This window comes from Gymnoscopelus braueri (genome assembly GCF_963280865.1).
Source record: "Gymnoscopelus braueri genome assembly, chromosome: 6".
Classification (NCBI taxonomy): Eukaryota; Metazoa; Chordata; class Actinopteri; order Myctophiformes; family Myctophidae; genus Gymnoscopelus; species Gymnoscopelus braueri.
The window spans coordinates 14,791,563-14,806,102 of NC_137607.1; the positions used below are offsets into that span (position 1 = coordinate 14,791,563).

At 43.1% G+C, this 14,540-nt stretch overlaps 1 protein-coding gene across 1 annotated transcript; it reads left to right on the forward strand.

The window, feature by feature from the left end:
- Positions 1-3,499: 3,499 nt before the first annotated feature.
- On the forward strand, positions 3,500-14,115 carry LOC308086822 (E3 ubiquitin-protein ligase RNF14-like; the record flags this gene model as incomplete). The annotated part of the gene is made up of 8 exons (XM_080430467.1): positions 3,500-3,677; positions 4,574-4,704; positions 5,351-5,932; positions 6,050-6,128; positions 6,830-7,095; positions 13,077-13,214; positions 13,796-13,856; positions 14,000-14,115. 8 exons carry the CDS (start codon positions 3,500-3,502, stop codon positions 14,026-14,028), a joined length of 1,464 nt encoding a protein of 487 aa, XP_080286593.1. The 3' UTR covers positions 14,029-14,115.
- Positions 14,116-14,540: the final 425 nt, after the last annotated feature.

Consider the following 14,540-nt stretch of genomic DNA (forward strand, 5'->3'; position numbering starts at 1 on the left):
GTTTTGAGCTTGTAGATCGGCTATTTTTGTAAAATCCCTGGCACGAAATATTTTTGAAATTGGGGGTCCGCAGCCAAATACATATAATTTTGGGGGTCCTTGACATGAAAAAGTTTTATAGGTCTCTTTCTCTCTGTTCCCAGGAACCAGTCGTTTAAATTTTGCTACCGGTGTGGTCGCTCTGTGTCTGTGCTGTTGACGGCCTGTAGCCGCTGTCATCAAGTCTTCTACTGCTCCAAGACCTGCAAGCTGAAGGCCTGGAACGAAGGACACAAGAATGAGTGCATCCGTACTCCAGGTCTGAGAGCTGGTCCTTAGCCATATACTGTACATGATAAAAATCCTTACAGGTCCATTTGGTAGCCTCTCATATTTAAATGAATACTCAGGTTTTTACTATGAAGTGGCACAACAAACACACACATTACCAGCCCCTACTCTCACCAGAGATCAGGGCAGTAAAAAATACTGTTAATAAAGGGTTAATGCCAAAAGATATTCATAGTGTCTTATATACAGTATGAATTATTTGACTGTCTGGACTGCTACAGGTAAAGAAGCAGACTTCTAGCAGAATGAGTTACTTGAATAGTATCTGTATAATAGACCATAGCTTTGTGTGTGTGTGTGTGTGTGTGTGTGTGTGTGTGTGTGTGTGTGTGTGTGTGTGTGTGTGCGTGTGCGTGTGTGTGTGTGTACAATTTGTAGGCCGTTCTGCTAAGGTAGCCCAGGTGTCACTGGTGGAACAGATGGCGACTGACCCAAAACAGAAGAGATGTCAGAAGACACAGCGACCAGGCCTTAAGCTTGGTAGGGGTGATAATCTATCAGATATCAAGTTTAGTCAAGTTTTTATGGAAGTGGGATATGATGGAGGCTTTTCAGTGGACATTTTCAACATCACAGTACTTCAGACTTCAGTATGTGCACATAGGTGATAAATAAATAAAATTAACCCACTGAAAACGACACGTTGTGAGCTTGTAGATGGGCTATTTTCTAAATTTGATATTTTATAATGTGTTTTTTTTTTTATAATTAAAAAAGGAACGGATTTGGACATGAGGTTTTCACCCAACAGCAGTGTCAGCATATTATTAGTATGGGGCAGTAGAACAGCCCCAAAACAGTCCTCTCTTGGGTCTTTCTTGACTGACTAAATGTGGAGTGAATTGTCATTCATTGATTAACCCAATAAGACCGGGAACGCATCTGTGTTATTTTAAGATTTCTTTGGCTATTTTTGAAAAGAAATCGTGAAAGTGTGTGCAAATCTTTGAGTATTTTTTAAAGCGAACATTAGTAAAATATTTTGTTCCAGGGACCTCCAGAAGCAAAGATTTGAGTTAATGTTCACTTTAACAATATATACTGTATGTATTCAAAGATTTGCACAAATGCTCAACATTTTTCAAAAATAGCAGATCTACAAGCTCGTAGCACGGCACTCGGTGCCGCGCTATGAGCTTGTAGATCTGCTATTTTTGAATAGCCCAAATAAATCTAAAAATGACACAGATGCGTTCCTGGTCTAAAAAGGATTAAGACCAGAGTAGACCTGCACAAAACAAGTAATCTATGTGTCAATGTCACTTTTTATTTAGGCTTGATTTGTGTTGGATTAAAGCTAGCCTAAAAGTCTAACTTGTTATCTCTCCCTCTTTTTCCAGTACAGATGACTGGAACGCGACAACATGCCGGGTTGAAAATTGACAGAACCCCTCGACCCTTGAGCATGGCACAGAAGGTCTCTGAGAGCCACCGCAACCTGAAGGAAAACTACAGCTTTGAATGAGCTTTCATCTATTTGAGATGAATAAATTGTGTCAATAAAAGGGAAGGGAGATAAGCATAAAGAAAAGTATTAACACAGTTTTAATAAACCACAAATCTAACATCTTTCTCTCTTTGATTGTTGTCACTCAAATGCCTTGCTTTGTCATCTGAAGGTGATACACAAGCACACTGGAGGACTAGTGGTGGAAAGTAACTAAATACGTTTACTCAAATACATTACAAAAGTATAATTTTTAGGTACTTTCACTTTACTTGAGTATTTCCATTTTACTGTATACTTACTGCATCTCAGACTCAGAGGCAAATATTGTACCTTTTACTCCACTATTTGACAGCTTTAGTTTCTAATTACTTTGCAGATGTAGATTATTCTTAATGTAAGACATACATTAACCACTTAAGCTCTATCCTTTGGCTATTCAAAAACAGCAGATCTACAAGCTCACAACGAGTCGCATCGCGAAGTGATGTGAATACTTTTTAATTTGGTATTGCGCGTATATTTTGATGCCAATACTGTTGTACTTTCACCCATTTGGTTCGATTTGTACACTATCAGAGTTAAAGGTGGCCATGTTTTCCCATTCAACACGGAAGAACCCCCGACGGCAGGTGCCAGTACTGCTCCCAGTTCGGCTACAATGGGAAAACATGGCACAGGCTGACTAAATAAGAGATTTAAACGGGGGTTTTCAGCCCCGTCGTAAAAATGTAACTTTCCAGAAAAATCTCAAACATCTGTAGGTGTCTCAGACTACTTTTACTTTTTAGATACGATGTTGCGAAAAAGGTGAACTTCACTGCGTTTGGACGGACTCTACGTCTGCCAGCAGCCGGTACAGCGGGACCTCATCTCGGACCTATCGTGGAGAGCGAGTGAGGTTCCAAACTGGGCTTTAACTGCCTGTATCCGTGAAATCTGCTGGGCTGGCTGGGCAACAACAACCTTTTCCGGGTTTGTCCAGCAGTAGCCTACAGTACAGACAGCTGCAAGAATTATGACGGCAATACTGCGATATGATTATATTGCTGATTCACTGCCCTGTGTTGCATCACATATGAGTCAGAATAGACCAAACAGCAGGTCAGGAAAGGCTGTTGACTGACTGGCTGCGTAATGATCATAGGTATTGATAAGCCTTGTTGTGATCAAAGCCATAGAGTCGTCAAGGTAATAGGACGACTTTCCTGTAGGCTACTTTTCAGGTAAGTCAACTTGCTGTCTGTGTCACATCAGACGTATTATTCGTTTTTGTTGAACTTGAACAGTTTAGGAGAATGGACAATACGTATCGTCAGTGGTGGAAAAAGTATTATTATTATTTTTAACTTAAGTAAAAGTATCAATACTGAAATGTAGAAATACTCTGTTACAAGTAAACGTCCAGAATTCAAAACACAGTACAAACGTATTGGTATCAAAATGTACTTAAAGTAGTAAGACTAGAAAGTACTCATTATGGTAGAATGTCCCATTTCACAAGTTTTCAAATGTGTAAATTGTCTTAAAAAATCTCTTGAAAATAGCAGATCTACAAGCTCACAATGCATGCTTGTAGATCTGCTATTTTGAAATGGCCGAAATATATATAGGGCTGAAGTGATTAAATGTATGTTTTGTAAATAATAATCAAAATCTACTAAGTAACTAGTAACTGTAGGTTTTGACCAATCTGGTGTCAGAAGGACACAGGAGTGTATAATGAACCAGGAGGACCAGGAGGCTCAGGACGATGAGCTGCTGGCGCTACACAGCATCTATCAGGAGGAGTTCACTGGAGCTGAGGAGGAGGAGGAGGGGGGGGGGTCTGGACCACCAGGGGGGGAGATCAGAGTGTCTGTGGAGCTGCCACATGACTTCTCTGTGGCTATGAGAGATGGTAAGACACCTGTCTGTCTGTCTGTCTGTCTGTCTGTGGTGTAAAGTAACTAAGTACATTTACTCAAGTAGCATTTACTTAAGTACAATTTTGAGGTATTATTTACTTTACTGGAGTATTTCCAATTTTCAATACTTTTACTTCTACTCCACTACATCTCAGAGGCAAATATTGTACTTTTACTCCACTACAATTATTTGAAAACTTTAGTTACTAGTTACTTAGATACAAATTATTACATTATAAAACATACATTAACCACTTTAGCCCTATTTTATACCTAGGCTATTTGAAAATAGCAGATCTACAAGCTCACAATGCGTCATATCGCGACGCATTGTGAGCTTGTAGATCTGCTATTTTCAAAATTTTTGTGCTTTTACTTTTGGTACTTTAAGTATATTTTGACGCCAATACTTTTGTACTTTTACTCAAATAACACTTTGAACACAGGCCTTATACTTGTAACAGAGTATTGCTACTTTAACTTAAATAGAATATCTGAGTACTTCTTCCACCACTGCTGTCTGTCTGTCTGTCTGTCTGTCTGTCTGTCTGTCTGTCTACTCTGTCGTGTATCTGTCTGTCTGTCTGTCTGTCTGTCTGTCTGTCTGTCTGTCTGTCTGTCTGTCTGTCTGTCTGTCTGTCTGTCTGCCTGCCTGCCTGTCTGTCTGTCTGTCTGTCTGTCTGTCTGTCTGTCTGTCTGTCTGTCTGTCTGATACAAAAAAAAATCTCTGACAGTCAATTGGTCCAAGGCTATACCTGCCTGCTTGCCTACCTGCCAGTAACTGCCTATCTCTCTCACTGCATGTGTGCCTGCTTGAAAACGGTTTAAACTGTCTTTCTCAAGTCATTTTGGCAATGTGATGATGTTGCCGTGTGCTGTTCTGTTATAGGTGTTGAACTGAGGCAGTATGCGATATCATTCCTTCCGCCTCTGCTTCTGACCTTTGATCTACCTAAGGACTATCCCTCCTCCTCCCCGCCCACCTTCACCCTCACCTGCTGCTGGCTGACACACACACAGGTAAGGAGAAGTGTGTGTGTGTGTGTGTGTGTGTGTGTGTGTGTGTGTGTGTGTGTGTGTGTGTGTGTGTGTGTGTGTGTGTGCGCGTGTGCGTGTGCGTGTGCGTGCGTGCGCGCGTGCGTGCGTGCGTGCGTGCGTGCGTGCGTGCGTGTGCGAGAGCCATGTTCAGTTTTAATGGCCTCTTTGCAAGGATAGTAAAACCACTGCCAGAACATTTTGGGTGATTTTTATGTTAGCGAGGGTATAAAAAGATTCAGGTTCATTAGGATCAGGATTAGGGAAGTAGCCCATAGACTATATTAATTAGGGAATTACATAATAACTGAAGTCCCGCCCTATCATAGACATTTGAGCTGTAGTTCTTTGCCAGGCTTTTCTCCTTGTGAGATGAGAAAAGGCTGGGAATGAGGTCAGGTGGTTGTTGGTAGGTCAGGGAAGGGTAAGCAAATTGGGTAAAAACAGCATTTATTTGAATGAAAATGTGGTTTTGATGTGCCCACTACGGTAAAATAAATGCGTGCGTGTGTGCTTGCGTGCGTGTGTGTGTCTAGTGCGAATGTGAAAGAAAGAAAGAAAGAAAGAGAGGAAGTTTAATAAAATGGATGTTTTAACAGTTTTCCCTGCTCCCACTGTGTCCCCGCCACAGTTGTCTGCCGTGTGTGTTCATCTGGCTCACCTGTACGAGGCCACAAGGGGCGCTGTAGTGCTCTTCACCTGGGTGCAGTTCCTTAGAGAAGAAGTTCTCCGTTTCCTGAACATCCTTGGGAATGATCAAAACGCTCTTGTTTTGGAGTCGAGTAAAACCGAGGATCAGGCTGCCTCTCCGCCAACACGTCCTCTTCAATCAGTCCACAGTCACGATGTCAGTCGGAGTCAGGAAAAGGACCAAACTGTCCAAACTGCCTCCCCCACAGCCGCTCTCAGAGCCCACGCAGTAGCAGCAGACTCCGTACCCTCTCCTCCAAACCCCGCACGAACCCTCCTCTCCCAGCTCTTGCTCTACGACGAGGCCCAGAGGCAGAAAGCGTTCGAGGCCGCGACGTTCGAATGCGGCGTGTGTTTCGTGACTTCGCCCGGGTCAGAATGCACGGAACTCAGTAGGGAGTGCCGACACGTCTACTGCCGGTCCTGTCTGGCAGAGTTCTGTAAGGTCCAGATAACGGAAGGGAACGTCCTCAATGTCGCCTGTCCTCGTCAAGACTGCAGCGCCACGCCTACGCCCCTGCAGGTATCTGGACGCTGTTAAATGCAGTTTTTATTTAATATCAGATACTGATAGGTGTTTCAAGAAGAACAACTCCTACACCCTGACTCTTTCCCCTCTTCCCTGTCTCACCCTCTGTAGGTGAGACGGCTGGTAGGAGAGGAGCTGTTCAGCCGGTACGACCGCCTCTTGCTCCAGACTACTTTGGACCGCATGCCAGGTTTGTCTCAAAATTTCCAGCATATTACAATATTTAAGTGTGATAATAATACATAAACAGAGTTTGGGCTTGTTGAGCTTTAAGAGAACCAATTTTGCTTCTTCTTTATAGCTAGCAAGTTGACTGCAAATACTGTATGTAACAATACCCTCGTAAAAAAGGCTTTCTCCTCAAGCCTGATTCAGACTTTGCTGCACGACGGTGTCACGCAAGACCCACACGCTCACAACGCTCTGCGTCTGCAACGCGTTGTGAGCTTGTGTAGCAGAGTGGCTCACAACCTCAGCCTGATGGCCTGGAAGACTAATATCTCCCCCAAGCAATAGGGAATTCCCTTTGGCTCAGTGGTTATGGTGTTGGCTTCCCACACAGGAGACCCGGGTTCGAATCTCGAGCATCACATTGGTGCCGTGACCCGGATCGGATTTTCCCCCCGTGGGAGGAGGTCAAAAGTGGGGTGAGTGTAGCAGAGTAGCTCACAACCTCAGCCCGATGGCCTGAACGTCTAATATCTCCCCCAAGCAATAGGGAATTCCCTTTGGCTTGGTGGTTAAGATGTTGGCTTTCCACGCGGGAGACCCTGGTTCGAATTCCGGGCGTTACACTTAGGTTGGTTATTTCGGGTGCACGACACCGTTGTGCGACGGAGCATAAATTAGGCATTACTTGTTCTCTCCTCTCCTCCTCTTTTCTCATGTCAGACGTGGCGTACTGCCCGCGGCGTTCCTGTGGTTGCGCTGTAATTCTCGAGGCTGGCAACAGGGCGGCACTGTGCTCCGTGTGTCGCTATGCCTTCTGCGTGTCCTGCAGGAGAAGCTACCACGGCACACAGGACTGCCGCGCCGAGGAGGAGAGGAACCGCGCAGAGGAGGAGAGGATCGCAAAAGCACAGGAAGAGAGGAACGCAAAAACACAGGTTGAGGGAGAGGAGCAAGAAGGCTACTACGCAGGCCTACCAGACACTCATGTGTGTGTGTGTGTGTGTGTGTGTGTGTGTGTGTGTGTGTGTGTGTGTGTGTGTGTGTGTGTGTGTGTGTGTGTGTGTGTGTGTGTGTGTGTGTGTGTGTGTGTGTGTGTGTTGGGGTTGGGCAACATATCAATATATTATGTAAGTGCAGTGGTGGAAAAAGTACTCGCATCTTTTACTTAAGTAAAAGTATCAATACCGCAGTGTAGAAATACTCTGCTACAAGTAAAAGTCCATAATCAAAATGTATGAGTAAAAGTACAAAATATACTTAAAGTACCAAAAGTAAAAGTACTCATTGTGCAGAATGTCCCATTTCACAAGTTTATAATGTATACAAATCCTTTGAAAATAGCAGATTTTTTTTTTCTTAAAATATATATTTTTGGGCTTTCTCTGCCTTTATTGATAGGATAGTGGGCTGACAGGAAACGGGGAGAGAGATGGGGGGTGACACACAGCAAAGGTTGTTGGGATCGGGAGTCAAACCCGCGATACACTGTCAAGCTGGATTACCAGCATATGTGGTATGCGCCTGGACCGCTAGGCTAGCGGGCACCCTGAAAATATCCGATCTACAAGCTCACAATGCGTCGCATGGCAACGCATTGTGAGCTTGTAGATCGGCTATTTTCATATGGCTGAAATATATATAGGGCTGAAGTGGTTCATGTACAGATAGTGGCACTGAGGAGGATACTGGAAGGCATCGTCGCGAGGAACCTGTCAGCGCCACGTGATCACCTTCATTGACTTCCAAAAAGCTTTTGACACCATACACACTGGGGGAACTCATGAACATTCTCCGAGCCTACAGCGTTCCTGAAAAGATGGTTCAGATTATTGAGGCAAGCCCAGGTTTAGTTACTGACCTCGACTATGCAAGGGATAATCAATGGAAAGCAGGTCATTATTGAGTAATAAACCCTGACAGGGTGATTTGCGTCGGGGTCTTTATCACCCTTATGCCACGAACGGCACTCAATGTCACATGGGAAGACCGGAGGAGGCTTCCCATGTGTCCCAGATGCGTTATTATTGATCCTACCGCAGTTCTAGGCAAAACCCGCTGTGATTGGCCAGTAGTCGCTGTGATTGACAGTTCTCGTTTTTGCAACTATGCCTAAACCTAACCTTAACCCTAACCCTAACCCTAACCTTACACGCCTTATTTCCTGAAACCTCTCTCAACCCAACATCCGAGCTATGTGAAAGACACTTATGACTTTGTTGAAAAAATCAAGAAAATAACAATGCCACAAACGGCCTTGTTATTCTCAATTGATATTGACAGCCTATACACCAACATTGAGACGGATGCAGGGTTGAAGGCAGTGAAAGAAATTTTCAACAAATATCCGGATAGGGGAAGGCCAGATGCTGAATTATTAGAATTGTTAAGCCTTAATCTGACCAAGAACGATTTTGAATTTAACAATAAGTTTTATTTACAAACAAAGGGGACAGCAATGGGAAAACGGTTTGCTCCTTCGTATGCTAATATTTACATGGCAATGTGGGAGGAAACAGCATTAAAAAAATGTATTCTAAAACCAACCCACTATTTTAGATTCTTGGATGATATTTTTGGGATCTGGGAGCACTCCAAGGAGGAATTTGAAGATTTTATTGAAGTTCTAAACACACATCACCGATCCATCACTATAAAATTTGTAACAGACACAGACAAAATTGATTTTCTGGATGTAACCATTTTCAAAGGACCACTGTTTAACACCAGTGGAAAATTAGATCTCAAAGTCTACTTTAAGGAAACTGACACCCACGCTCTCTTACATAAAACGTCATTCCACCCACCACACTGTTACACAGGGATTGTTAAATCACAGCTACTAAGATTCCACAGAATTTGCACACAAGAACAGGATTTTAAGACAGCCTGCAAGATCTTATTCTGCGCCCTACGAAAAAGAGGGTACACAAGGACCTTCCTACGAAAGGCCCAAGACACCTTTCTGGAAGTAAAGGAAAAATACCAGGGCCCACAGCTGGCTCTGGTAACTACATACTCCTCACAAAGTAAATTGGCTAACACCAGGATAAAAAGGAATTTCCAGAACAGAGGAAACACTCTTTTAAATGGGTGTAAAATCATTTCAGCCTACAGAAAAAATAAGAATCTCAAAGATTATCTAGTCCACAGCACTCTTAAAGGAACGAATGGACCAACTAACAGGAGACCACATTACTTTAAAAGCACCCAAATGGTGACCAACAGACACAACAAAAGGGTGTTTGGCATTAAACAAAAAATACAAGCTAACACTAAAAACTGTATTTACTTAATCACCTGCACCAAATGTAACCTTCAATATGTGGGTGAAACACAAAACACAATCGCCACCAGATTAAACCAGCATAGATATAATATAAATAATGCCAAGAAGACCAATTTAATAATTGTTCAACACTTTATGACACATGGAATAAATTCCCTAAAAGTCTCTGGCCTAGAACATAACCCAAATTGGACACTAGGACAAAGGCAATATAACGAAAGACAATGGATAAACAGATTAGGTACAATTTTTCCAGAGGGACTTAATATGACAAACACTAGAAACACACAAAACAACCCTTCTTAATTCAATCAAACAAACTCACAGAAACACAAAGAGACCACCAGGTACTCAGAGAGAACTAAGAGAACAAGGACCCACTCAGAGGAAGGAGGAGTAACGCCTGACCGGGATACTAGATTAAGGACAAACACAGAAGCATCAACGACCCTATGGGAAGACAAGGGGCTTCTTCCTGACCCATAGCTTAAAACCCAAATAGGTGTGAGGGTACTCAACCCAAATGCCCACTCAAACCTTCAAAAGGACTAAGTGGGTTAATACACACATAATCAAACAATGGACCTAGGAAGACTTAGATGAACAAATGTGAAATAATAAGGACCTTAAAATTAAATGTTTTAAGGTCCTCATTACTCTAAACCCTAACCCTTGTAGCAGAAATGGAGAATGGTGTCAGTCCCAGCAAAGACGCACTAGAATTGACCAGTAGTCACTGGGAGGTTCAGTTGGGGCAAACGCAGTCCCCACAAACATCATTTACTATTCTGTGCCTATCGGTACATAATTCGGACGGGGCTGAGTAGGCTCAAAGCGAACTTCGCAACGTTCGGCACGGCAACTCGCGCGCCTTAGCGCGCTCGGTGGTGCCTCTCGTGGCTCAAGTTCGCTTGAGACTGCGCCCCTCCATCGCGGTTGGGTCCATAACTATATTTGTTTTCCTAAAATCTTTTATTGAGTCCTAATCCTGTACCATTCTTATAATGAGACTATGGATGAATTTTGGTATGCAGTCCAACTAAGGTGGGACTCAGGATGACTGGACGTACCTGCCATGCACAGTCCCCAGTGAACATTCCTCACAAAGCTCACTGGCAATTTTATTTATAGTTTGTAAACATGCCTAAAAACCTAAACTTTGAAGAAAGGGAAAATGGTTAACCCTAATGGGGAATCCTTTCTTAGGAAAGGCGAAACAGCCAAAAAGAACTTAGAGCTAAGATTTAGAATTTAGATTAAAGACTTAGTAAACAGAATGTAAAAGTACAAGGACCTTAAAATTAAAGAGTAACGGGATCCCAAAAAGACTTTCTTTCAAAAACAAGATGGCGAGAGCAAAAATTCCTTGCTCTGCCTTTTTCGGAAAGGATGCCCTTTCTAAAAAAGGCTTAGCACTGAAGTCCAACCCAAACCATTCCCTAACCCTAACCTCAGTAAGATTATGCCTAAACCTAACCTTAACCCTAACCCTAACCTCAGTAAAACTATGCCTAAACCTAACCCTAACCCTAACCTCAGTAAGACTATGCCTAACCCTAACCCTAACCCTAACCCTAACCCTAACCTCAGTAAGATTATGCCTAAACCTAACCCTACCCAACCGCCCCAAGTTCTCCCACACAACCATCCTTCTCCGTTCTCTACACTGGCTCCCCGTAGCGGCTCGCATCCAGTTCAAAACCCTGGTGCTAGCCTATAGGGCAGTGAAAGGAACAGCTCCTTCTTACCTCCGGGCTATGGTCGATGCCTACACCCCTGCCCGACCACTTCGGTCTGCCACCTCGGGGCGACTGATTGCCTCGTCACTCAAGGGTCCTTCTGGCCGATCCACACGGTCACGACTCTTTTCTGTTCTGGCCCCACAGTGGTGGAATGAACTTCCCACTGATGTTAGGACAGCAGAGTCACTGCCCATATTTCACCGCAGGCTGAAAACCCACCTCTTCAGGAAACACTACCCTTCCTCTCTGCCTGACCTACTTGTTGTTAACTAGTTGTACGAACGCTTGTTTTCTATTGTTGTATTGTTTATTGGATCTTGTTTAGTCGATACACTTATTTGTTTTAGCTCATGCTCATTTGATTTAGCTATTTTGTCTCATCTGTTTAAGGAAATAGGTAGCTGATATATTGCACTTTTACCTTAGCGCTAGGTATACTCTTGGTTGCTTGTTTTTGCAGAAAATGCACTAAAGACTTCTGGTGATTAGTAGTTTTCGTTCCCTACCTATGTTGAATACACTTATTGTAAGTCGCTTTGGATAAAAGCGTCTGCTAAATGACTGTAATGTAACCCTAACCCTAACCCTAACCTCAGTAAGACTATGCCTAAACCTAACCTTAACCCTAACCCTAATCTCAGTAAAACTATGCCTAAACCTAACCCTAACCTCAGTAAGACTATGCCTACACCTAACCTTAACCCTAACCTCAGTAAAACTATGCCTGCCAGGGAGCCAATCAGACACAGGTAAGGCAGGTGTATCCTATAACGTTGGTGGGATTCATAATCACGCGTCACAGACAAGGTCAGAGAGAGAAGGATGAGGCTGTCAGTAACTCTGTCAGGCACCCGGAACTGGTGGCAAGCAAACTGACACTGTGAGTCTCCAGTAAGAGACTCAAAATGAGTCTCTTTCAGTCTCCTACCGGAAATACACCCGGTCATCAAATTATTGGCTCAGGAATGCGTAAAAAAATAAAAGATCTCCATGAATTCAATGCTTCATGGGGCGTGTAATTGATAGAAAATAAGTAATTTTTTAGGTGAACAACTCCTTTAAAGCCCTGACAGGAGGATGTGGAGGGCAGCGATTCAGTTGGTGTCGGCTAGTCCACAGTCTTGCAACACATCTACAAGCTCACAATGTGTCACATTGTAACGTGTTGTGAGCTTGTAGATCTGCCTGTCATTTTTGAAGAAAATGTATATTATCATCACAATATCGTCACAATATGATATCAAGGTATTTGGTAAAAGCTATTGAGATATTTGATGTTGTCCATATTGTGTGTGTGTGTGTGTGTGTGTGTGTGTAAGGATAATTCCTTTTAACAGGACGTTCAAGAAAGTCCTTGCGGGCTTGTTTCCAATGAGGGCCTGTGAGCAATTAGGGGTTAAGAGTCTTGCTCAGGGACAAATTTCATTTCATCGACACATATGCTGGCGTGGCCTGGAATCGTACCTGGGGCAACCAGGGCCTCTGGCTCCCTAGGCGGGCTCACTAACCACTCAGCGATGGCCGCTATGGCTGTGTGTGTGTGTGTGTGTGTGTGTGTGTGTGTGTGTGTGTGTGTGTGTGTGTGTGTGTGTGTGTGTGTGTGTGTGTGTGTGTGTGTGTGTGTGTGTGTGTGTGTGTGTGTGTGTGTGTGTGTGTGTGTGTGTGTGTGTGTGTGTGTGTGTGTGTGTGTGTGTGTGTGTGTGTGCGCGCTTATCCTTGTGTTTTGTGAGTATCCCTGTATGTCTCTCTCTGTAGTGTCTGTATATCTGAGTTATTGAATACACTGTCATGGCTAGTTTCCCTTGGATATGGTTGGAATTACTGTGAGCACAAAGTGTGTTGTTTCTAATTCCCTTCTATCTAATGTGCCCTCTCTCTCTCTCTCTCTCTCTCTCTGTCTCTCTCTCAGTTGCTTTAAAGGGTCTGTGGGATGACTCAGGGTCTGTGGGATGATCAGAGCGGTAGTGATGAGAGGAGGAAGCTGTTAGAGGGGAGGTATGGAAGACATATGCTGAAGAGTGCAAATTGGATATTCACTAACAGCCAATCTTGCCCTAACTGCTATAGAAGGATAGAAGTGAGTTTGGTGCCTGCGCACGCACGCACGCACGCACGCACGCACGCACGCACGCACGCACGCACGCACGCACGCACGCACGCACGCACGCACGCACGCACGCACGTACACACAGTATGTTTTGCAACGTTTTACAGAAATGCATCTGATTATGTGTGCCCAGTGGTGGAAAAAGTACTCAAATGTTGTACTTAAGTAAAGTATCAATACTGCAATTTAGAAATACTCAATTACAAGTAAAAGTCCAGAATTCAAAATGTAGTTGAGTAAAAGTACAAATGTTTTGGCATCAAAATGTACTTAAAGTACTAAAAGTAGAAAGTACTCATTATGCAGAATGTCCCATTTCACAAGTTTTCAAATGTGTAAAATGTATTAAAATCTTTTGAAAATAGCCGATCTACAAGCTCACAATGCGTCGCATCGCAGCTTGTAGATCGGCTATTTTCAAATGGAAGAAATATAGGGCTGAAGTGGTTAATGTGTGTTTTGTAATAATAATCAAAATCTAAAAAGTAACTAGTAACTAAAGTTTAGTAACTAAAGTATAATGCCATATATGTGTTATGTTGTTTGTGCAGAAGAATGGAGGCTGTAACAACATGAAATGCTCTAATTGTGGAACAGCATTCGACTGGGTAAGTCTCGCCAGACTCACGGCAAACCAAAGTGCAGACAATCACCTTCTGGACAATAACTGCCAATAATATAATCATAACAGAAATAGCTTGATAGAGTTTACAGTTGATTAATCTACTACTGCTGTGTGCATCCATCTTCCATAGCTGTGGACGAGGAGGATCAGATGAGATGACACTTGCTGCGGTGGATACGGACACATTGATGGGCTGAACGTAAATGACGTGTGGGTGATGTGTGGGTGACAGACTGGCAGTTGAATCATGGTGTTGATATAAACTGGTTTTGTAGCTGGGATTCAATTCAATTCAGTTTTATTAAAGTGCCAAATCACAAGTTGTCTCAAGACACTTACATGTGGTCAGTGGTGGAAAAAGTAGGCCTACTCACAATTTTACTCACGTAAAAGTATCAATACTGCAATATGGAAATACTCTGTCTCCAAAAAAAGTCCGGAATTCAAAATGTACTTGAGTAAAAGTACAAAAGTATATCAAAATGTACTAAAGTACCAAAAGCAAAAGTACTCATGCAGAATGTCCCATTTCAAGTTTTAAAATGTATAAAAATCTTTTGAAAATAGCAGATATACAAGCTCACAATGCGTCGCATCGCGACGCATTGTGAGCTTGTAGATTGGCTATTTTCAAATGGCCAAAATGTATATAGGGCTGAAGTGGTTAACGT